Source organism: Lissotriton vulgaris, chromosome 8 (assembly GCF_964263255.1).
Source record: "Lissotriton vulgaris chromosome 8, aLisVul1.2, whole genome shotgun sequence".
Classification (NCBI taxonomy): domain Eukaryota; kingdom Metazoa; phylum Chordata; class Amphibia; order Caudata; family Salamandridae; genus Lissotriton; species Lissotriton vulgaris.
Window position 1 is genome coordinate 872,486,167 of NC_141696.1, and position 24,902 is coordinate 872,511,068.

At 48.0% G+C, this 24,902-nt stretch overlaps 1 protein-coding gene across 2 annotated transcripts in view; it reads left to right on the forward strand.

Moving 5' to 3' along the window:
* The window catches only part of GPC6 (glypican 6), a 3,590,060-nt gene that overhangs the window by 3,517,818 nt on the left and 47,340 nt on the right, over positions 1-24,902 (forward strand). For both annotated transcript variants that reach the window (XM_086934794.1, XM_086934795.1), the window contains one exon: positions 23,233-23,369. In XM_086934794.1, the coding sequence (XP_086790920.1) occupies positions 23,233-23,369 (137 nt within the window). The remainder of the gene's footprint in view (positions 1-23,232; positions 23,370-24,902) is intronic.

The following is a 24,902-nucleotide window of genomic DNA, read 5'->3' on the forward strand; positions in this document are numbered from 1 at the left end:
CAAAAATGATAGAAAAGGTAAGATAAAGGGGGATGAAATTAAGAGGGAGGTGAAGTAAATGGAAAAGAAATAAAGGGGGATGAGATGCAAACAGAGCAGCAAGATGCAGAAAGAAGAGAAGGGAGAGAGAGAGAGAGAGAGAGAGAGAGAGGCACTTGAGGAGAAGAGAGGGGCGGAGAGCTGACCGAGAGCTAGAGATCTAGAGGTAGGATCGGAGAGAGGTGGCAAGTTGAGGTCATGAGAGGTAAGTGCTGTGGGGCACTGAAGTTTATTGAAAGAGAGGTGTGACGTACAGTGGAGTTTGCCTCTTTCAGGCTTACTTTCTCCCCTATGCTCTATATCTTTCAACTTCCAATATTGCGTTTCTAAACAATAATCTATATAAAAGTCAAAACATCCTTTCTAAGGAAAAAGAAAACAATTTGCAGAATCACCACCGATGAAGAAAAACAAGGAGGTTAGAAAGTCAAGTTCCCCTTTTAAACTCTGCATTTCAATGTATGAACTCTTCATTACCCCATTAAACTACAACAATTAGTCATGTGTAAACAGTGGTCTATTGGTGTATAAACAGTGGTATTTGTGTGACTAGAAACATTCTACTGGAACACTTGAAACTATATAACAACCTATTAATTATTTAAAAAAATCATCATGGAGAGGTCAAGAATCTAACTTTTTATGTGTATTCAGCATTTTCTATTCAACTTGTTTTTCAAGCAGCGTTACTTCAGTCATTTTGGCGAAACAGAGGTACTGCTGGGCTATCAGGGCAGTCTCCATAGTGCTTTCTTCGGCAATTACAGGTATAAGTCAGTCAGTGGCAGCAAAATGCCAAACTATGCTCCCAGCAACACAGCATGAGTGCGCTGCACATTGTAATATTCTGGCCATTGTGTGATGTCGTGACGTGACACGGGCGTGGGGTTTGGAAAGGACGGTTGGAACCTGCTGCAGAGGAATACGCATCTCAAAGAGGGGATTCCGTGTCAGTGTTTCTTCAGCAGCAGCACAAAGAATACATGTTTTAAAGCGCCACAATCAATAACCGGCGGTACCAACAGCCCTGGCTATGCTCCATGACAGCGGGCACGCGAGCGGAAGGGCAGATCGGCAAACAAGGGGCGCGAGACCTGGGATAGTAGAATACCACACAAAAATAGGGGTGAAGAGGGTAACGAGAGAGGGAGGCAGACAGGGGAGCTTAAAAGGAGAGATGGAAACAGTAGAGCGTTAAGGGGCAGAGAGGTAGTAAGAAGGGTTTAGAGAAATGGAGGCAGTTTTAATAAGAAAAGAGGACGAGAGTGCGAGGGGTGAAAAACAAGCATGCATGAGATGCGCTCTGTGGTGGGGGAGGGGAAGGGGCGTGCGTTGAGGCATGAGAGAGCGAGAGGAATGCCAGATGGCAGCTGCGTGCGTGCACACATGCGTAACCGCAAGCTTGAGTCCAGCAAAAGCGTTTGGTCTGACTTTTAAAAGGTCCGTTACTAAATGTCTCGCAGAGCAGCGCATGTGCTGACTCAGGCGAGACCTATAAAGGAGGGGCACAGGCCTCCTTCCTGAGCCTGCAAAAGTCCTGGGGACCCCATTCCCCACCCCCTCCCTCAGCCTCTAGAGGCGCTGGGGACCCTACTGCCTGGGGCTGCCTACATTGTTGCGTCGTAGGAAGCCCACTTCTTAAACACAGTTTCCCTGCTGGTAAGAACATGGACACACAAAGAAATGTGCTCTCCAACCTGGCAGGACCTGCAAAAATTTTCCTGCTGGGTGGGCGCCCACATTTGTTCACAGCCTGTAGAATAATTGCTATTCCCAGCTGGCAGGAGCAATGTCAGCTCCTGATGCACTGAGGATGGATGCATGCAAGGTAGCTTGCGGGCCGGGTGGTCACTGGGGCTCCTCCTGTGGCCCCCAATGTTCTGTGTAGTGGGTGCCCTGGGTGGGCACTGGGGCATCCGCCTAAGTCCCTGGGGGCTAAGGTCCCTAGTGCCCGTAAGTCTCGGGCAGAGGGGCCACATGCCTCCTCCCCTTAAAAAAATATGGACCTGGGGTATATGGTCCCCAAGGCATGTAAAGGCTCAGGATGGGGGGGCATAGTAACCCTTCCCCAATATTCTTATAACTAAAAAATAATTACCTGCTTCTGTTGGCACCCAGAATGGGTGGAGGTAGGGTAGCAGGTGGGGCTGCACTGATCCTGAGGCTCCACTCCTTCACCTACCAACACAAAATTTGCATCTGGGTGTCCCGGGTGGGCACCGGTAACAACTTAATTTTTGTTTTTAAAAGGAATAATAAATGAGCAGCAAGAATCCTCATTTATTATTCACTACTCCTAGCAAAGAACACCCATTAATGACCTATGGCATTTGAACATAATATATTTTGATGCTTGTGGTGCCCCTAGAAGAGGCAGGGGCACCACCAAACTTGTTTTAACATTGTAGGGAGGCTTCAGGAAGTACAGCAACCCCCTAGCATCATTAATAAGAGTAATAAGGGAATAAGAAAACAGTAAGCGCCCCATTACGATGGTGGGCGGTCTTTGCCAGAGGTGATGCGATCCCCACCCTGGCAGTCGCATCCCACATCTTTTATGTTGCAGCGGGCGGTGTTGTAAGCAGCACCAGCCGCAAAATAAAAGTTTCATGTTGTGCATTGGCATGCACAGAGTGACAGGCACCGCGCGGTGTCTGCCACCTTGTGCATGCCAATGAAGGGGGGTACAATGGGTACCCCCCTGGTGCAGTCACCCACACCTGCTACGGGCCCCCAAAGCCATTTATCGTATGCCTTTCCATGGCAGAGTCTCCACCATGGAAAGGCATATGCACTGCATACATCATAATACATCATAATATCGATGGCGGTGCCTGCAAGGCACCGCCACCATATTAAATGCCTTTTCGCCTGGCCGGCAGTCTGGCCAGCCGAAAAGCGGCGGACAGACTTTCCGTCCACCGCGGTACCCACCGCCATGCTAATTTGGTGGTGGGTAAATGGGCTTGTGATGGGGCGGATCACAACCGCCCAGCTGGCGTTGGCTATCCACTAACCATCGTAATGGCTCCCTAAGTCTCCAGGGTCATTGAATCCATGACCTCTGGAGAGCTTATCATATGATTTTTAAAGCACTCCTAGCTGGAATTCTATTCCCTTCAGCCGGAATGCAAAGTTCCATTGTGTTTGGTTCTATGACTGCACTTGCTAGTTTGAAAAATGATCCTAAAAAGGCTCAAAGACGCGGTGATGTTTATTTAATGAAGCTTTATTAAATAAAGACAGTTGCTTTTATTAAACATTAAGCAGTATGAATTAATTAATATATATATTTCATGATAATTATTGGTCATTTTCTGAGAAATATAATACATCTGTTTTTTTATATGTTGATATTTTGACTCCTTCATAAAGCCATTAGGGTCACTTTTTATATTTGGTGTCTGACCCTTTGATGAAGTCAGCAGGTCTACGGTACTTAAAAATACACCCCTTGTATTTAGGCATGTGCGCCTGTGTGAGTTTGGGCACCAGGCCCTGTGCCAACTTCCCTAATGCATGGCTTGTGCACAGCGGAAGGTGGTGGACACCAGAGGGGGATGGGTGCAGGCCCTGGCCCATGGCCAACCACACACCGCACATTGCCGAAGGCCGGGTGTGGCGTAGGGTTGACTGCCTGTGATGGGTTGGTCTCAGGGCCTGGCCACCAGCCACGCCCTATGGTGTAGGCCACTTATAATCCAAGCTCCAGTGCAATATCCTCTGATGCACTAATGGTGGTGATGGCCATCTCTCAGAAGAAACTGCCTCTGTCCATTTGTAAACAAAGAATGAGTCAGCACATCTCTCTAACACTATCCCTGGACCTGACTCCTTTCCTCTTTCTCCTGGGCTTTCACTCTGAGGACCCAGGGGTCGGGGGGATCAGGTTTCTGGCTCTGAATGCAAACCTGCTGCCTCTTCCCAGCCACCTCCTGGTTTCACCCTTTTACAAAACCAAAAACAACCACACCTTAAAAGTCAATGCTGACCTTCAGATGTTGCTGTCTGAAAGTGCAAGGTGGGAGGTGGGCTCCTGTACTGTGAAGTTGAGGAAAAGTCAGGATATTTAAAAAGAAACAAGCCTTTTCACCAGAGTTCCTTTGCACTTTTTGGTCTCTACCCCACTTCCTGACCTGCAACCCCATGGCACTCAGTAAGGTCGGGACAGAAAATAGGCCCAGGCACCAAAATAAAAGTAGCCCCAAATAATGAATTAGATAGCTAGAAAAGTGGCCGATGTTTGCAAACTGGAGTAGTTTTGAACTTGTGTAAGTATTTTGCAAAGTATGAGAGACTTGCTGTAAGCAATGTTTGTTTTAATATCCTGGAAATGAACAGTGAAAAATTGCCCAGAAGACCATTACCAGGCCCACAAACAGCCCTAAAAATGTCCATATACTGACCTTTCAGACCAATTAATTGGGCTCTTCCAGTGTGTCCTACAGGCTAGTTCAACCCTGGCACTGTTCACATAATTTGTTGTTGCATGTAAATGAAACCAGCCTGGAAACACACCAAATAAACAAAGTCGGGCTTCTTTGCCATCTTGATTTACTAGTAGTGGTAGATGCATTTGCGGTCCCCTGGGAAGGAAGCGATGGACCCCTGGGGGGAGTGCCCCACAGTTTAAAGACTTGTGCATAAAGTCTGCCAAATGGTGTGTGTTTAAAAAAAAAACTTCTGAATCCTATGTGGTTTACCACACACAAGTCTTCAAGCAGGTCAGTCTACATCACATAACTCCTTAACACGAATCTTCAGCCCTCTTACTGTAAACAGTTGATTATCATGGCATACCATATATGCTATACACTTCTGTATTGCACTTCACATACTCAATTAGCTCCTGGCGTTTCAATAACAGCAGATATTACCCAGCTCAATGAAACACATAAGCATTAATCGTTGTGTCAGCCCTGACAGTGTGTAAACTTGTACCAAATATTTGCCTGGGCCACCACTGAGCCCAATGAGACACATTACTGCCTGCCTTATAAGTAAAGCAATCAAAGATTCGGATTATTAATGAAATTCTTCTTTTTTTCACTGAACCTCTTTACCAGTTCAACTGTGAATGTGATGTTTCTACTTCCCCTCTGCTTCAGTTTGTAAACATTTGGACCCAGATTCAGCAAGATTTTGCATTGTGGTTCCACCACCTTTTTGGAAAAACACTAGGTGAGATTTACAAAACTATGCAAGGGTAGATTGGCACCTTCGTGGCTTTCTAAAAAATAGTAATGCAACACGGCACTGTGTGCTATGTTCCTTTACTCTGCATCAGGTAGCATTACATAGGTGACGTATGGGTGTTTCCACGTATCTACACAAGATTCTGCAGCACACATAGAAGGAGGCATAGGCCATCGATAATTGTTTATGTGCAGGAAGGTGTCCCTTCCTGCACATAAACAATAATCCCTGCAACACAGGCACTCTTGCACTATGGTGCAAGGGGGCCTGCGTTGGCACTAAGCAACTAATTGTGCACCAGCGCAGAGGAAAGCACAGGGATGCGTTATGTTGCTGTAACTATGATGCATCCTGGCACTTTCCTAATGATGCAGGTCAGCACCACAAGATGGCTTGCTGCACCACGCTGCGTCATTTTCTAGTAAATATACACTCCAGTGTGGAGATCTTCCTGATCAAAGTTTTTACCTCATATCTTAGGGCTTTGTTTAGAGTTTTTACGGCTGCAATACCCTTGCTGCGAATATCCTGTCTGAAATATTACAAGTGCAATATAATGTATCTTTCTTGTAGTAAGGCAGACATGATGTCTGCTACAATTGAGATGGAGTATCCTGTCTATCCAACTCTAAATAAGGACCATAATCTATAAAATGGAAGTCAAAATTCTTCAGTTGCCAAGGTTTAAGGCTAAGGACAGCAATGATCCTTCAAAGCTATATATTTTATTACTAAGATCTCGTTTGACCAGTTGGTTTTAGCGCCAACAGCTTCAGAATGAGGCAACGCTGGATGTTGTAGCTACTGGGGTTGCTTTTTCGCTAAAGTGGACTCGCTGCCTTGTCTGCCCCAATGTGTTACCTTATCAATCAATCAAAAAAAAACAATCAAAACATTTATAGAGCGCACTACCTACCCGTAGGGTCTCAAGGCGCTTGGGGGGGGGGGGGGAGGGGGTGCCGCTACTGCTCGAACAGCCAGGTCTTGAGCTTCTTCCTGAAGGAGAGGTGGTCTTGGGTCAGGCGCAGGTCGGCCGGGAGGGAGTTCCAGGTCTTGGCGGCCAGGTAGGAGAAGGACCTTCCTCCTGCGGTGGCTCTACGGATGCGTGGGACGGTGGCGAGGGCGTGGCTGGCCGATCGGAGGTGGCGTTTGGGAGCGTAGAAGTTGATGCGGTTGTTGAGGTAGCTCGGGCCTTGATCGTGGAGAGCTTTGTGTGCGTGGGTAAGGAGGCGGAAGGCGATTCTCTTGTTGACCGGGAGCCAGTGCAGGTCTCTTAGGTGTCCGGAGATGTGGCTGTGTTGTGGGATGTCGAGGATGAGTCTGGCTGAGGCGTTCTGGATGCGCTGGAGTCTCTTCTGGATCTTGGCGGTGGTTCCGGCGTAGAGTGCATTGCCGTAGTCCAGTCGGCTGGTGACGAGGGCCTTGGTGACCGTCTTCCTGGTCTCCGTGGGGATCCACCAGAAGATCTTCCGAAGCATGCGCAGGATGTTGAAGCACGACGAGGAGACGGCGTTGTCTTGCCTGGGCATGGATAGGGAGGAGTCCAGGATGAAGCCCAGGTTGCGTGCGTGGTTCGTTGGTTTGGGTGCAGTGCCCAGGGCAGGGGGCCACCAGGAGTCGTCCCAGGTGGAGGGCGAGGAGCCCAGGATGAGGACCTCCGTCTTATCTGAGTTCAGTTTCAGGTGGCTCGTCGTCATCCACTCGGCTACCTCTTTCATCCCTTCGTGCAGGTTGGCTCTGGCGGCGGCGGGGTCGTTGGTCAGGGAGAGGATCAGCTGGGTGTCGTCGGCGTAGGAGATTATGTTGAGGTTGTGTTGGCGTGCGATGGCCGCGAGGGGGCTCATGTAGACGTTGAAGAGAGTAGGGCTCAGCGAGGATCCTTGAGGGACGCCGCAGATGACTTTGGTGGCCTCTGACTTGTACGGTAGTAGGCGGACTCTCTGTGTTCTTCCGTCGAGGAAGGAGACGATCCATTCCAGTGCCTTCTCCTGGATTCCGACGCTGCTGAGGCGCTGCACTAGGGTGCGGTGGCAGACCGTGTCGAAAGCCGCGGAGAGGTCTAGGAGGATGAGGGCCGCTGTTTCTCCGTTGTCCATCAGGGTTCGGATGTCGTCGGTTGCGGCTATGAGGGCAGTCTCGGTGCTGTGGTTGGCACGGAATCCGGACTGCGATGGGTCGAGGGATTCATTCGTCTCGAGGAAGGCGGCCAGCTGCTTGTTGACGGTCTTCTCGATGACTTTGGCTGGGAACGGGAGTAGAGAGATGGGGCGGTAATTCTTGAGTTCGCTGGGGTCTGCTGTAGGTTTCTTTAATAGAGCGCTGAGTTCGGCGTGCTTCCAGCTCTCGGGGAAGGTGGCGTTGTCGAATGAGGTGTTGATGATGTCCCGCAGGTGGGGTGCGATGACAGTGTCGGCTTTGTTGAAGACGTGGTGAGGGCACGGGTCGGTCGGAGATCCGGAGTGGATGGAGTTCATCATGTGGACTGTGTCTTCGGTGTTGACCGGGGTCCAGGCGCGGAGGGTTGTGGTGGGTGGCGTTGCTGCGGTCGTGGCGTGCGTCGGTTGAGTGCTGAAGCTGTTGTGTATGTCCGCGATCTTGTTGTGGAAGTAGGAGGCGAGGGAGTTGCAGAGGTCTTGCGATGGGGTGATGTCGTTGTTTCCGGCGTTGGGGTTGGAGAGCTCTTTCACGATGTTGAAGAGTTCCTTGCAGTTGTGTGCGTTGTTGTCCAGTCGGTTCTTGAAAGCCGTTTTCTTGGCGGTGCGGATCAGTTGGTGGTGTTTCCGGGTGGCGAGCTTGAGGGTGGTCCTGTTGTCTGGCGTGGGTTCCTTTCTCCAGGCTTTCTCGAGGGCTCGGCAGTTCTTCTTGGAGCTCTTGAGTTCGTCGGTGAACCATGGGGCTCTCTTACTGCCGGTTCTGCTGGGCGGGGTCCTCAGAGGGGCGAGTTCGTCTGCGCATTTGCTGATCCACTTCGAGAGGTTGTCGGAGGCCTGGCTGGGGTTCGCTGAGCTGGCCGGAGGGTGCTGGCTCAGGGAAGCGGCGAGCTGGTCGGCTGTGATCTTGTTCCAGCTTCTTCGGGCAACCTGTTGCTGGTGGTGGTGGATCGTCGTTCTTCTGAAGGTGAAGTGGACGCATCTGTGGTCCGTCCAGTGGAGTTCTGTGGCGTGGTTGAAGGTGATGTCTTTGCTGGATGAGAAGATGGCGTCGAGTGTGTGTCCGGCGAGGTGGGTGGGGGTGGACACCAGCTGCTTGAGTCCAAGGTTGTCGAGGTTGTCGAGCAGGGTGCTGGTGTTGCAGTCGTTGTTGTTCTCCAGGTGGAAGTTGAAGTCCCCCAGGAGGATGTAGTCAGCGGAGGGGAGGGCGTGCGGGCTGACGAAGTCGGCGATGTCCTTGCTGAATTGAGTGCGTGGTCCCGGAGGTCGGTAGATCAGGGCGCCTCTGAGGGTGGTATTCGGGTCGGTGTGGATCTGGAAATGCAGGTGTTCGGCGGAGGGTGGGGTGTTGTCGGTGCTGGTCGTGATGCGGATGGCGTCCTTGTGGATGATGGCGATGCCTCCTCCCACCTGGTTGGCGTTGCGGTCCCTCCGGGTGATCTTGTAGCCTTCTGGGATGGCGATGGCGATGTCGGGCGCTGAGGAGGCGTTCATCCAGGTCTCCGTGATGAAGGCAACGTCAGGGGTTGTGGCGTCTAGGAGATTCCAGAGTTCGATGGCGTGTCTGTGGACGGAGCGGGTGTTGAGCAGGATGCACTTGAGGTGGTTGCTGCTGGTGTTCGGCTTGGCGGGTGCTGGTGTCGGGCAGGTCCGGATGCAGGTGAACTTGCAGGTGTTGCAGCTGAAGGGTCCGTGGACGCGTCGTGGGGTCGCTCAGTAGCATCCCGGGACTCGGCCGGTGTTGAGTACGATGAGGGTGGCGGCGGAGTACGTCAGGCGGGTCGGTCGGGGTCCTCGAGGACCAGGGGTCCTGGCACTGGGCGCGGTCCAGGCGCGGACGGGCACAGACGGGCTTACCTTTGGCGCGCCTTCGGCGCACAATCGACGCGCCCGCTGCGCGTGACCGCTGCGCGTTCGCACGGTCGCCATTTAAGGCGAAGTGCGCGGGTGGGCGGAGCAGCTGGGAGGCGGGAGCGGGGAGGGTACAGAAAGAAAAGGGGCGGGGTTAAGGGAGATGGCGGGAAGCGGGAGCGGGGAGGGATGCGACGAGGGCGGCAAAAACGGCACAAGTGGGGGACAAAAAAACCAAATAATGCACTAACAATACAAGGGCAGACAGGAAGCACAGTCAGGTACACAGGCAGCACTACAGGACGGATCACGCCGCCCGAGGGCAGGGGGCGTGGTCACGCGACAGAGCCGGGCAGCGAGGCACCAGGAGAGGGGGCACACGCAGCAGCTGGTGGCAGTGCGGCGCGGGGGTGTCCTAGAACTAGGTCACACTCGCCCGCGTCGCACGGTCGCCATTTAAGGCCAAGTGCGCGGGTGGGCGGAGCAGCTGGGAGGCGGGAGCGGGGAGGGTACAGAAAGAAAAGGGGCGGGGTTAAGGGAGATGGCGGGAAGCAGGAGCGGGGAGGGATGCGACGAGGGCGGCAAAAACGGCACAAGTGGGGGACAAAAAAACCAAAGAATGCACTAACAATACAAGGGCAGACAGGAAGCACAGTCAGGGACACAGGCAGCACTACAGGACGGATCACGCCGCCCGAGGGCAGGGGGCGTGGTCACGCAGCAGAGCCGGGCAGCGAGGCACCAGGAGAGGGGGCACACGCAGCAGCTGGTGGCCGTGCGGCGCGGGGGTGTCCTAGAACTAGGTCACACTCGCCCGCGTCGCACGGTCGCCATTTAAGGCCAAGTGCGCGGGTGGGCGGAGCAGCTGGGAGCCGGGAGAGGAGAGGGTACAGAAAGAAAAGGGGCGGGGTTAAGGGAGATGGCGGGAAGCGGGAGCGGGGAGGGATGCGACGAGGGCGGCAAAAACGACACAAGTGGGGGACAAAAAAACCAAATAATGCACTAACAATACAAGGGCAGACAGGAAGCACAGTCAGGGACACAGGCAGCACTACAGGACGGATCACGCCGCCCGAGGGCAGGGGGCGTGGTCACGCGGCAGAGCCGGGCAGCGAGGCACCAGGAGAGGGGGCACACGCAGCAGCTGGTGGCCGTGCGGCGCGGGGGTGTCCTAGAACTAGGTCACCTTAGGATTGTTTTGGTTCGCAAAATCCTGCAGCAGGGCATGGGTGGAACAAAAAGTAAGGCATAGCTACACAAGACCATATAGCTTCATTACAAGGTTCGGGTAAACCTGTTTATTACACTGCAAAAGTTTCAGGATGGGATAATCCTGTTTTTTTTTACTCACTTCAGGTGTGGCCTCCCTGGCCAAGCCTCAGTACTTTATCGCGGTCCTACACATTCCTAAGTACCACTTCAACTATTAGGAAAGTTCCCTCTGGTCATTTATGTGATTTCAGGTCCTTATGACTCACTTCTAGGCAAAACATCTCTCTCCAGCCTGGGATCTTCAAGGGGTCACTCCTCTGAGGTCCGCCTAACAGCCAATCAGCAGCTGATGCTCTCCTGGGAGCAGGATCACTTCTCATCTCACACTAATACAATAGTCCTCAGACAGCAATGTTACATTTGCAACTAAATTATAACTATTATGTGCTCACGTGGAGTTTGCCTCTTTCAGGCTTACTTTCTCCCCTATACTCTATATCTTTCAACTTTAATCTATATAAAAGTCAAAACATCCTTACTAAGGAAAAAGAAAACAATTTGCAGAATCACCTCTGATGAAGAAAAACAAGGAGGTTAGAAAGTCAAGCTTCCCTTTTAAACTCTGCATGTCAATGTATGAACTCTTCATGACCCCATTAAACGACAGCAATTAGTCATGTGTAAACAGTCAGTGGTCTATTGATGTATAAAACAGTGGTGTTTGTGTGACTAGAAACATTCTACTGGAACACTTGAAACCATATAAGCAACCTATTAATTATTTTTAAAAAATTATCATGGAGAGGTCAAGAATCTAACTTTTTATGTGTATTCAGCATTTTCTATTCAAGCTTGTTTTTCAAGCAGCCTTACTTCAGTCATTTTGAGGGATAGTACGAGAAAATAGCACAGCTTACAGGTTTATGCTTTTAAAATGTTTACATTTTCATCAATGCTTGCATGTTAATTTGACACGTTCAATTATAACCAGTGTTAGTTTCATATTCATTTTAAAACTTCTTTATCACACAAATAGTAAATCTGGGAATGCGCCAGAGTCCAAGCGTGGATGCATGGGGAAACCTCCACTCCACTCGTGGAACGCCTCTCTGGGACAGAGTAACGCAAGGCAGTGACTTACGCTGCCGTGCGTTACAACAGATTTATCGAGCACCGCAGGGCCCCACATGGTGGCCTTGCTTGGTCTGGTAATTTTGACTTTGGTGTTACGTTGCCCTTGAGTTACCTTGCGTGTTGTTGTAAGGGCAACGAAAGAATCTAATAAATCTGCCCTTAGTATCCACCAAGTGTCATGAAGCAGTCTAGTTGTTCATGTAGCACTTTAAAAACAAATGAAACAAACAACAAAAATATATTATTATTAGTAGTAGTAGTAGTAATGTTACTGATTACACATAAGGACTGGCTCAGAAAAGCATTTATGAGTAAGGGAAGTAGTGCTACAGGAGTACTCTTTCACATACTCTTACATGCCTTGTGAATTTACCCCCAAGGGTTCTGCTCCCTATTAGTAAAAGAGTATGTAAAAGAGTACTGCATCAGTACTACTTCGAATACTCCAAACCGCCTTTGTGAATAGGCCCGATATATGTATAAATATAATTCCATGAGACTGATAACCTTAAAAATACAGATACAATTACCCAGAAAAGACTATAAAACTCTATAGACCTACTCAACAAAAGGACTTTCAAATCACTGTCAACTTTTTATCAAGAGGCAGTTACTGAAGTTTTAAATCATCTGACACCCGTAACATTGAGAAGAAAAAAAGATCTCTGACGTTATATTCTTCGACCTCCTTGCACACAACCGAACAAGACCCAAACAGGAAAACCTGTGTTGCTAAAGGTCAAATTACCTAATAGCATTACATTGAATGGGCAAAAACTAAAACAATATATGTATCACATGGGCGAAACGAAAATAACAATACGACCACATTTTAAAACCCAACAATCACTCAAACGAAACTTCCAATACAGTCCTGTTTTAAAACACCTACCACTACCGGGTCAAGTCGGTAGCTCATAAATTTGGCATCCTACTCAACACATTGTCATATCCATGCACATTAATTTTACCATGCTAACAGCTTATTCTCAGAGTTGCCAACCAGCTTCTTGTTGGACCCTTGCTGATTCTTGCTCAGATAGCAGTCAGAGAATAACAACAGAATTTTAGATCAGGTGGCATACTGAAACAGTCATGCTGCTGAACAACACTCTATGCATAATGCACAGTGCTGATACTCTTTTGCTTGTTCTAATCAACTTCCAATGACACTAGTCACTCTAGACCATGAAAGACTAGGCTGCATTATATTGACCTGCATGGACATTGGTCTAGGGTCCTTGCATTGCCTTGTTTTTACTTCAGCTAGTTACCTAGCTTGTCACTATCAATCATGCCCCAGTTTCTTGCTGGTAATCTTCATTACTCCGAGTGCAGTCTTCCTCGCCACATGAGTTCCAATCCCTCCCTTCCCTATTTGACTATCAGGTTCATGTTGTTAGGTGCTAAGGCTTGGTACTTGAACACGGAATGGGGTGAGTTGTGTCTCCTCTTACACTAGGTTAGGGGTGAAGGAAGTCAGCCATGTTAGGAAGGGATGGGAGCACTAGAGCGCTAATTTGCTTAGAGGGTTCTGTTGGGGAGCTGAAGGTCACTAAGTTAGTCATATGGCGAGGGAAACATATGGGAAGGTAATTCAAAGTTCTTTCTGGTGTTAGTGCTTTTCAGAGTGCTGGAGGTGTCTATACAGTTCCCACTGGCTTTATCAAACCACTGCATAAATCACACAGGGCCTCCCTCATAATTAATCAATAAGCAGACATCCTTTAACTCCAGCAGAAATTGAAAATAAAACAATGGGCCTAAACACCTCTTCTCCATGTGGTTAATGGAAAGGGGAGACCACTCGGTCCACCCAAACGTATGGATGGGTGCCCCGATCCCCCGGGAAACCATTGTGGGCGGGGGGCGTGACCCGGCTGGTATGCCCGAAGCGACGTAGCCGGAGCACGCCCCTCCCGTCCAAAAGAGGTTGTCCTAAACACCCGCCCGGAAGTCCGTGCACGGGTGGGCGTGCTTGAGGCGGGGCCCGTTCTCTTGCAGCTGGATAAATAGTCCTGGAATCCAACGAAGCTTCCTCTTGTTCCTGTGCTCTGAAGGCTGCACCACTCGTCGCTCATGAGCCCTCAAGGGAACAAGCTGCACTTTTTTGACCCACCCACCAGCCCCTTGTTGCAGATTTTGTGAAATAAAGAAATATTCTCGGTGATTATTTTGATGTAATAAAAAGTATGACAGTCATTTCTTGCATCATGAATGTATGACGAGGTATGCATATAATTGAATACTTGCTTGTAGGCCTTTTTTCCTTTGTAGAGACGTAAAGGAATGGATTCAATAAGATTGTGTTCTTGCTTTAGGACTTTTTTCCCTTTGTAGCAGTGTTAAAGTCGGTGAATTATCAAACTGTTGCAGATTTAGACATAGTTTTCTTTCCTTAGTAGGTAAAACAACTGTCGTATTGATTTTTGGTCGGGCGGTAAGGTCATGATCGGTGAGCAGTGATTTCAAGGTCCCTAGGGGGGGCGCCACCCATTATGGATGGGAGCGCCCGGGGCGAGGCGGCCATTGGCCCCTCCCACGGGGGGGGCGGCACCCACTACGGATGGGTCGCCCAGGGGGAGACGGCCATAGGCCCCTCCCAGGGGGAGACGGCTATATGCCCCTCCCACGAATTTCCCGGGGGCCGGATATCCACTCCGGCGGAAGAGAGTGTGGGGAAGGGGGGGAGTCCACGCTGTCCTTCTTACGGATACCTTGCACACGGACTCAGACGACCTTAAGATGGCGTTGAGTGAAAGGGGGGCCCCCACGACAAGGGAAGTTACAGTTGGCTGCGAGGGTAAAGTCCTCTGCGCATGCGCCACTCACACCGTGAGGGCGGAAAGTTGGTGATAGGGATCTGACACCGGTTAAGACCTTGCCGTTGGCCCTTAATGCTAGGTTGTACAAATTCAAAAATGTGATGCATTTATCAGGATGCTAGACTCGGCTAGGAAATCTTTGTATTAGAGATTTGTTAAGGTTAGCCTGAAAAACCTGTCTTCATCAAAATGTAATTGAAGTTGAATTTGTACATGATTCATGAAACGTTTAATTTAAAGTTTTAAATTTTGTTTCATATTTTAATAAATACGGCCGGGGGGGTCGTGAGGCCCCCCCGCCTTCCAAAAGTTCAAATCTGTGTCTGTCTCCTCCCATGGGGAATTGGTGTTGGAAGGGGTGGCGGGCATCCGGGCCCATATGCCAAACTTAATAAATCGGAGCATTTGTTAGATTTGAAGCATTCTTCCCTGTCTTTCAGTGAAAGTTCAGAAGTCAAAGTATCAACTCCTCCGACTTAAATTCTTCACAACTATGTGGGTTTAATGTATTAAGTGTTCTGAAGAATTACATTTAGAAAGCGTGCATTTATTCTCACAAACCGTTCTAGGGGAACAGGCTGTGCTTTGACCAAATCCCATTCAATCTCATGCGAAATGCCATTTCCCGCAGAACATCAATCCTAAACCCAGTGATACCATTAATCATAACACTCCTTATAGCCACCGTGAGCCGGTTTTCAGGAGCTGAACATATTACGTGTTTATGTAAGAGCTTTGTGTTTTTTTCCTGGATTGGTGCATTCATCAGCATGGGGTTACAGCTCATTTGTATTGCGTCAGCCCTTACTGCCGCGTGCCAACTCCGAAGCCCGCGCGCCCCCTGCAGTCAGCTGTCACTGCAAGCTCATGTTTTGAGACAAACTCTATCGTTTCTTTCGTTTTAAGAAGCCAAGAATGAAATGATGTGCTTCATGACTGACTTGTATCCCATTCAAGTGCAAATAAGGCTAAATATTTTTATTCCGAGGTTTTCATTGGTTCCTGCGCTCGGTGACAGGAGGCCCTCGCGCTCGGTGACGGGAGGCGGCCGTGCTCTGGAAGTATGCGCATAATGTGCTGTAATACGCTTATATAACTGAGCATGGGAGTAGGCTGGCAGCAGGGGCGGCTCTAGGCTCATGGCGGCCCTGAGCAGGGAGCGTGGGTAGGGGGCCCCGAAGGAGGTGGTCCAGGCGGGGTGGAGGCCAGTAAAGAGGGGGTCAGGCTGTTTGGAAGTGGAACAGAGCTGGAGGCCGCCAAATCCCTGCCAGGGCCCGCCAAGCAAATAGGTATCCATCCTCAGAGGATTATTATATTAAGGATATATATGGCGTGGTGGCCCCTGGGGTTTGGTGGCCCTGTGCAGGTGCACAGCTTGCACATGCCTAAGGCCGCCCCTGCTGGCAGTGTAACCTCGCTCTTCACTATTCACAAGCTAGTCACCTGACATTATTGTGTGAGTGTGATTGAGCGCCGCTTACCAGGGTATTCTTTTTTCTCTGAGAGCTTGGCGCTTTGTTGATAGTGTGGCTGGTGATATAGTAACAGGCCAGCGCTAATTTTGGCCAGCCTGCCGAATACCAAGGCCCAGAGTTGCAAAGCTTTTTGCATCATGTTTGCACTACTTTTTTTATGCAGACTCCACGCAAAATGCTTTTTGGGTTTTACAAATCAACTCCAATTGGTATCTGCGTTGGTTTGTAAGAAAAAGTAACGCAAACCAGCACAGTGTACTTTTTTTGTTACTCTGCCTCAAGCAGGCATTCCATGAAGGATACATGACCTTTTCTGTGCAACCACCCATGGTTTTTGACACAAAGTCAATAGTAGACAGGATTGAGCGCTAAAAATTATTGGCACTTGAAGCAGGCATTTAAAAGGAGAAATGCTTTTTTTTCTCCTAATTTTTCCCTCTTTGCATGGGTGATGCACTGTACAGCACACACCCACAGTGGGAACCGTTTTAAAGTTAGTCTAAGCCTAGTATTTTGTCCTGGAAGAGCCCCTTCCAGTACAAAATCTGTACTAGACTCACACAAATGCATTTGCACTATTGTGCAAAGGTGTGTGTGTGGCGCTTGGCAGCATGATTGTGCGCCAGCACTATAGAGAGAACAGAATAGTGCCAAATCTCTGTAGATACATCAATTTCCTGCTCTCTATCCCTGTCACGCAATTCAGCACAGCAACTATTGGTGCTGTGCTGTGTTGTGTGACAGGTTTGTAAATTTGGCTTCCAAGACTGGTAGTCTTAATTCCACCTCATTCCTCTATAATTCATCACCATACACTCTCTGCCCTTTTGTCTCACTCTTGGAAGTTCCTGCCTTTTGTCAGTTTTTTTTTCCGATATTCTTTCTCTTTCTTTCGGTCTTGGGTGTTTTTCTCTTTCCTGCTCTGGGTGAATATTTGATAAGGAAAAGCAGGGCTGGTTCCCAAAAATGAGTACTAGTGGGCAGGGCTGGACTGGCCGTAGTGGGCACTGGGTGTTGCCCCGGTGGGCCACCAGAGTGGTAGCCGGATTTAGACCCCTGGGAAGCCATTTTTGTTACCGGGGGCCGGTTTTGCAACAACAAAAGTGGCAGCACAAAGCTTTCTGCTACACTAGCACCCCCCCTCTGCCTCCCACCTCCCCCCGCCTGGATCGACTGAGCTCTTTGTCTGGGCCGGTTTCGGTTTCCAGTCCAGCCCTGCTAGTGGGCCCCACCTGCAACCACCTACTCGAATTAAGCACCCACAAGGAGAGCTCTTATTCTTTCCCACATAGGCCGTAATTTAAAGAGCTGCAAGAGGACAAAGAGATAATAAAACCTACAAAATAGTGGCATAGCGGAATTGTGTTGTCCTCCCTAAACTGTATTTTGAAGGATGGTATGGGGGGATAACGATATTTCCCCCTGTAAATTCAGAATAATTAATGTATTTCTCACACAAAATCTATCAAGATTTTCTTTGACAAAATTGCTGTAGGAAAGCACTGCAAAATTTGTGGCAAATATGTGACAAACTGTAATCCTTGTTCAGGCGCAAACACCTGCTTGTACCAGGGCATTAGTCTGTTGGAATTTGAATTTTGCCCAGATTATATGGTGCTTTTAGAACTCCTGGATTAATGCCTTAAAGCCTAATTTGAGCAACTCTAAGTGAGACTAGACAATATTCTAAGGCTTAAACCATGTGGTAGAAAGGAGCCTGAAATTACAGGCCTCAAAACTCTAGAATGTGCTCTCTCCAGCTATAAGAACATATCTAGACTGCCAGCTCCTCAGAAAGCTGCTGCACTCTGAGCTGTTATAACAATCATATGAGTGAGAAGCGAGGCCCCCAGAAGAGCAATGAGAAAATTCTGGATGGCAGGCCCACACCCGAAGGCAACTTATATCCACATGCTACTCGAACTCCCTTTAGCCACAACCCATTCCTAATGGACACTACCCATAATCAACAGTATCATTCCTGAGTTCCTGCTGAACAGATACCCAAGTACCTACTCTAACTATAGTCAGGGCCACTGCAATTATGCAACAGGAGAGGGGCAAAATGTGTGGCAGGGTTGAGTAAACTATGTAGCAAAAAAAAGCAAGTTATGCGGTATACAGGGGCACATTTTTTAATAGTATTACTTCATTATTTTGTAAGTTTTACACTTGTTAACACTGTCTGGTCATTGGGTGCACTTCATTAGTACCAGTTTAATATCCAAATATAGCAATATGCCACCGAAAGGTGATCAGTCAACCTTTGCAAAAGGCCTTCCACTGGGTGGGAACACTTGATGCTGCGTTTTTAGAAACTTTTGAACCATTTAAACTAGAAACATTTATTTTTGTTAAAGTCTGAAGATAATGCAGCAGATGATGGATTATGTGGCAAATGCAGCAAATCTATAACTATGCGAAAACCACGCAGCCGCACCATAGCATAATTCCACAGGCCCTAACTATAGTACAGATCATATAGGTGTAAATGTTTTACAACACATTATATCCACCATGCAGTATGCACTTGTATTCCCACCACACAGTATGCAATTGGATCACGTTGCATTCAAATGTGGCGCAAAAAGAAAATGTTGGCACAGTACAAAGCACAGCACTAAATACATAAATAATATCAGACAGGCCAATTATACTCTGAAGAATAGCAATCAAGATTAATTTCAGAGGAATTTAGTTGTTAAAATGGGTGCCATGTGCCTTGAGCAAATGTCGGTTCACCTTATAAAATATATTTTGATATGTAGCTATTGCCAATTTAACCACCTAAGGGCAGTGTAGAAGTGGTCCTTGCTAGTTTCACAAGGTCTCCAATGTCAGCATTGGCCTTGTGTGAAGAGCCCTGGCTGATCTTCCCTTCTGATGTCCCTGACTGGGAGTTGTGACAGGGAACCAAATGCAGAGGGTAATACAAATTCTAGAGACACAGGGATAGTTTAAGAAACAAGCACTGGCGTTGCCAATAGGTCTCGCATTAGGAAAGTGTGAGCTATTGGTATTGTAAATGACAATTATGTTTTTTATATGTGTTGGCATTGAAAATATATAAATTAATAGCATTGTTATTTACAAAGCCAATAGCTTACACTTTCCTAATGCGAGTCCTATTGGCTATGGGAATGCTTGTTGTTAGCCAGCAAGGACAGTGCTGTTGTGGTGCTGAGTGAAGTATAAAATATAGGAAAGCATCACTACCCCGCCCCTTGTCACAGTCTATAACATCTAAAAGGTGAGAAACCTTAGTGATATTCCTAACATGATAGCACAACCATCAACTCCCACCCCCGAGCCTCACCAATTGAGTTTGTTTGAGGTGTCCACTAAATGTTTTACACATCCTGTTGTGTGAGGCTACCCTCTCCTCGTTTTGTAATAACACCAATGCAATAGGTCTCGCATTAGGAAAGTGTGAGCTATTGGTAATGTAAATGACACATTTTTTAAATATGTGTTGGCTCTGAAAATATATAAACTAATAGCATTGTTATTCACAAAGCCAATAGCTTACACTTTCCTAATGCCAGTCCTATTGGCTATGGCAATGCTTGTTGGTAGCAAGCAAGGACAGTGCTGTTGTGGTGCTGAGTGATGATGTGGTTGGGCTGAGTGATGTGGTGGTGCCCCTGAGTGATGTGGTGGTGCCCCTGAGTGATGTGGTGGTGCCCCTGAGTGATGTGGTGGTGTCCCCGAGTGATGTGCTGGTGTCCCCGAGTGATGTGCTGGTGACCCCGAGTGATGTGGTGGTGTCCCCGACTGATGTGGTGGTGTCCGCGAGTGATGTGGTGGTGTCCCAAAGTAATGTGGTGGTGTCCCCGAGTGATGTGGTGGTGCCCCTGAGTGATGGAGGGTGGAGTTTGAGGGTGGAGGGTGGAGTTGGAGTTGGAGGGTGGAGTTGGAGGGTGGAGTTGGAGTTGGTGGGTGGAGTTGGAGGGTGGAGTTGGAGGGTGGAGTTGGAGGGTGGAGTTGGAGGGTGGAGTTGGAGGGTGGAGTTGGAGGGTGGAGTTGGAGTTGGAGGGTGGAGTTGGAGGGTGGAGTTGGAGGGTGGAGTTGGATGGTCGAGTTGGAGTGAGTGGGGGGTGCGTTGTAGCCTAATGCAGCCCCTGGTGATCCGGAGAGATGACACAGGATAGGGAAGAGAGGGCGAGCAGGGTCTGAGTCCTTGTTGCGGACGACCAGCTTTGGGGTCAGAGCTCAGATGAGAAGGGCAGCCAGGCATGAGAGTTGTAAAAAAAAAATTGCGGGGGACCGTGTCTAATAAAAGAGAGGGCGGGCAGGGCGTGAGTCCTTGTTGCGGACGACCAGCTTTGGGATCAGAGCTGAGATGAGAAGGGCAGCCAGGCATGAGAGTTGTGAAAAAAAACTAGTAATAGCTTGTGGCACTGCACCCTTTACTAGCTTAGTGCATTTGCGCCCGCCATTAATGTTACTAAAAGCGCACAATGTAACTTTTACAAAATGTCCCTGTTCGAGCCATGCAAAATAGGAGAAAGGGAAAAACATTTTCTAAATAAAGCACAGTGATACAGAAGAGCACAGTGATGTAGAAGACCGCAGTACGAGGGGGAAAGAAAGGAAGTTATGTAGGATAGAGGTTGCCTGTTTTGGCTCCAAATGCTTTGAGTTTGTGGCAATAAGCTTGAGTTACAATGTTAGCAAGAGGAGAGTGATGATGCTAGTGCATGAGGCTATTGGGGCTTAACAGCTAGCTCCAGTATGCAATTGGGCCACAGTACTCACAGCATGACCTGTGACACGTGGATGCCAACAGGCACGAACCTCTCAGCAATGGCGCTTATGGAGAAAGTGAAGAGAGAGTTGGCTCGGCATAGGGTAGTATTCATGATGTCAGTAGTAAGAGAGGCTCAATTAGTGATCCAGAAGCTTAAAACACGATGCAAGCCCTCAGCGCCTCTGATCCACCACGCGCATGTGCAACATAAACAGCAACTTGTCACTCTAACAAGCACTAGAGCATGCAAGACGTGTGATTAATGAATCTGATTTTATTCACTACCGGGGCAAGGAGTTACATGATACCTTTCAAACGCCTATATTCTGCTCTGCTTTTCCAAGTAGAACTAAATGTGCACATGCGCGAAGCCACCATGACAATTCTATTCCAGTTCCACTGTGTCGAAAGTATTGTCACTGTACGCTGAAGGAGGGGATGAAATGAAGGAAAGAACAAACATTCAGTGCACAGAAGACGCGCGGCCGTCATTGTCTAGTATTATTTGCGGCGTGCCACGATGGGAAATATAATTTAGAATGTTGCCGTACAAGGACTGATTGTATTTTGACAGCCACACTCAACAAAATAAAGGATGCGGCCGCCATTGTTAAAGTTCTAGCGCGATGTGTCTCTTTGTAAACAAAATAATTTTGCCTTTCATGTTGTTCATGTCCTTGTCTTATGGGCGAGCCAAGCATAGGAAAAGAAAGCCGCGGTCTCCATTGTTGTACTCGAAGCATGCCGCACTGGTGAAAAACAAATTCAGGACAGAAAACTATATAATACAGCCGGAGTAGCGGAAGCATACATACAGAGCTAGCTCTTCTGCTGCGCCTTGCTTTTACTGACTCTGTGTTCGTGTTGCTCCACGATTAAGGCGCTTTACAGCTAACTAACTCATCTGAGTTACAATGCAATACCAAGTTACTAATTGGGGCAAGCATTGGCTATTAACAGAAGAAATAGTTACCGTTACCGAACTCATGTATAACAAGCGCTGCAAAATATGAAACTGTTTTCAGCTGTTTGAACGATGGACGGAAGTTGTCGGTTTACTCTGAGCTAAAAAACAAGACAGAGGGAAGGCAGAGAAGGGGAGGGGGGAGGAGAAATGCGACACGGCGGGCAGGGGAGGGGGCCGAGCGGGGAGAGCTGGCGATGAGGGTGTGAAGCAGCAGGGGCCTTTGAAGTGAAGCTAAGCTTCACTTCAAAGGTGTGGAAGGAGTGCTGCTACGGCCTGGGGGAAGCTGGCTGGAGAGGAGGAGGAGAAATCCAAGGAAGGCTGTCCGCGGGGAGAGAGAGGGGAGGTGCTGGAGCTGGGGAACAGATGGCCGTGAGAGTTTATGGCCCAAAAGCGCGTGCCTGTGGCCACGTGAACTCGAAGAAAACCGCACGAAAAAACCTGTGGTTTCACGAGTATTTTGAGCACTTGAATTCTCGCTCCGGCCAATGCGCATGCGCATTGATAGGTCACAAGACCTAAAAACGAGGGAAGTGCAGCCTTGTGACGCATGGGAGGGTGGAAACGAGCATTGCCAGGGTCTCCTAAAAACAGTGAAGAAAACAATTGAAATAATAAAAATCAGGGATACAGAGAGTGAGAGAAGAGACTTCTGAGAACAAAGAGGCGGAGAAAGGAGTAAAAAGACGAGCAGAAATGCCAGAGGGAAGATATGGGACTGGATAGAGCAAGAAACGGCGAGGGCAGATGGGAGCGTCAGACATGGAAGAACTAGTGAAGTCAGAAGAAAAAGAGAAGTGGGAAGAGCACCTTACATAAGAGAGCCAGCAAGACAAGACAATGCACTGTTGGTGCAGTACCAACCCATGTTTTTATTGATGCAACAAGGAACCCCTCAGAAGGCTGCATTATAGGGTGACTACCTCTTTCCAGGTCATTACAGGCACTGTTTCCAGTCCTGAACTTCTGTGTGCATTCATAATGCATTATGGGTGCTGTAGTCCTACATTACTTTCATTTAACTAATTAGACTAACACACATGAAAACAACAATTTGTTACTCAAAAGTTCAGCACTGAGTCGGTAATGACCAGGAGAGAGGTGGTCGCCCTAGTGTAATATGTGACTGCACCCTCCCATAGGAAGTTATCGGAGAGACTATGTAGCCCTTGTGCTCACCTACAAGGTCATTATGATGGCACTCATTAAAAGTCTGCCACCTCTTGGGAAGTCTACAGACTACTCGGGGGCCTTTTGACCCATGTACCTGGATTTATAATCTGGTGCAGGTGAACACTCAAAGGAACTTTTGCATGGGGCAAGAATGCCTTCTAGACACTATTTCACCCCAGACCTTTCAGTGTACAAATGTTTAGCTCCTACCGTGGTAGACCATTCACCTGCAGACTCCATATTTCTTTCTGGTCAATGTGCTCAGATGGATACTGAAGAGACAGTTTCCTAGAGACCTGGTGAGAAGTTCCTACCTTTCCCACACAGGACATCAATGCATCATTCATTCCACCAGACATACTGATCTTCGCTGGCCAGGTTCAAACACTTCAGAAAGAAAAGGTAAAATGAAAGAGTGTTGCAAACATATTGATGATGCGTATTTCCCTTATCTCCTCTCCAGGTTACAGACATCAAAGAGAAACTTAAGCTATCTAAAAAATTCTGGTCAACATTACCACACACTATCTGTAAAGATGAAAGAACGATGGCTGGCACGTCCAACGAAGAGGCCTGTTGGAATGGTCACAACAAGTCCAGGTGAGAAACAGTGAGGGCATTTTATTTGCACATGTTCAATCACTGTTTGTCCTCCTTTAACATTTTTTTGCATGAACCATGCTTTGCAAAGCTGTGAGAAAATCACAGGCTCCCTCTGGAGCGCCCAAAGATCAGATGTTTCCTGGGGAAGTGGGTAGTGGGTTGTTTGATTTCGACATGTGCGCAAACCCCTCAAATTACGGGGTTGGCTCTATTTAACGCTTCTTATAATTATCAGATGTGTTAAATTTCTGCAGGTCAAACCTGCTGAAATGTAATGGGGGGAAATTATATGGTATGTACTGTAATATGCAGATTTTTGGTGCGTTAAACATCAACATCAATGTTATTCCCTACACACTTGTAATAGGTGTTATTTATCACACCAGATAAATAACGTACCCTGTGGTATCGGTATTCATCAGGTACATTAAATAACACCTAAACTCTTAATCAGGGCATTAGAGGCTGGGGAGACCCGCATACCACACAATTCAAAGACTACAATGGTATGAAATGCTTGAGCAGTCTTGGGGTTTATCTCCGAGTGCCGAGAGAGATCAAAAGTTCATCCAAATAACTGTAATGTAGATGTTCCCCATCTTCAACACTGCTGTTCACAAACATTGATTTCCACAATCAGCACAAAGGAGTGTATGTTTTCTGCCTCACACAAACCTCCTATACTGACTGTTTGTAAACCACCTGAGAGTGCCTCTTGTTATGCCACATTCATTTAGAGGGCACAGCTGGAAAAGGTGGAACCCACAAAGATGCCATCTAACAGTGAATCTGAAACAGAGCTAGTTGTAAGGAGGCGGCCATGAAATGAGGTGGGGTGAGAGACATGAACAATTTCCTGCCTGAGTGTGATCAGAGAAGTGGCAGGGGTTGCCTTTGGGCAGATGGTACCAGGTACAACAAGCATTTGCAATGAAAATAGGTCTCACATTTGTGAGTTAGAGCTATTGAAGTTGTAAATGACAATATTTTTTACCTGTACGTTTTATTTTTGGAGTGAATGTATGTAGTGTGTAAAAACCCTTGGGAAGGTCCCACACTTCGTAATAAATATATTGAAAGATGCAAAGTGTGCATTGTGTCATCAAGTGCTTGGCACATACCTCATGGATGAAGTGCTGCCACACATGCACACCATAGGTGCTTTACTAATGCGAAACTCATTAATAAAAGTAGTGCTTACAGACTAAACTACGCCACCGTGTAACAACCGAAGTTAAGGGTCCAGTAGCCATAGGAGGTTACAAATGATGACATGGCCGTACCAAGGAGGTAGTAACAAGCCTATTAAGAAATCCGAAGCCAGCATTCACGAAGGACAAAGACACAAGCCAATGAAAAATATAGATGGGGCTTCTCCTCCGTACTCTACCTACAACAGATCTCCAGTGCAGCGTTTGTGCGCTTGTTCATGCTCGACCTAAAAATGACCTACAAATACCAGCATGCATAGAAGGCAAAATAAGTCAGTCAGCACTGAACTTCTGTAACAGTCGCTGTATTTGTATACAC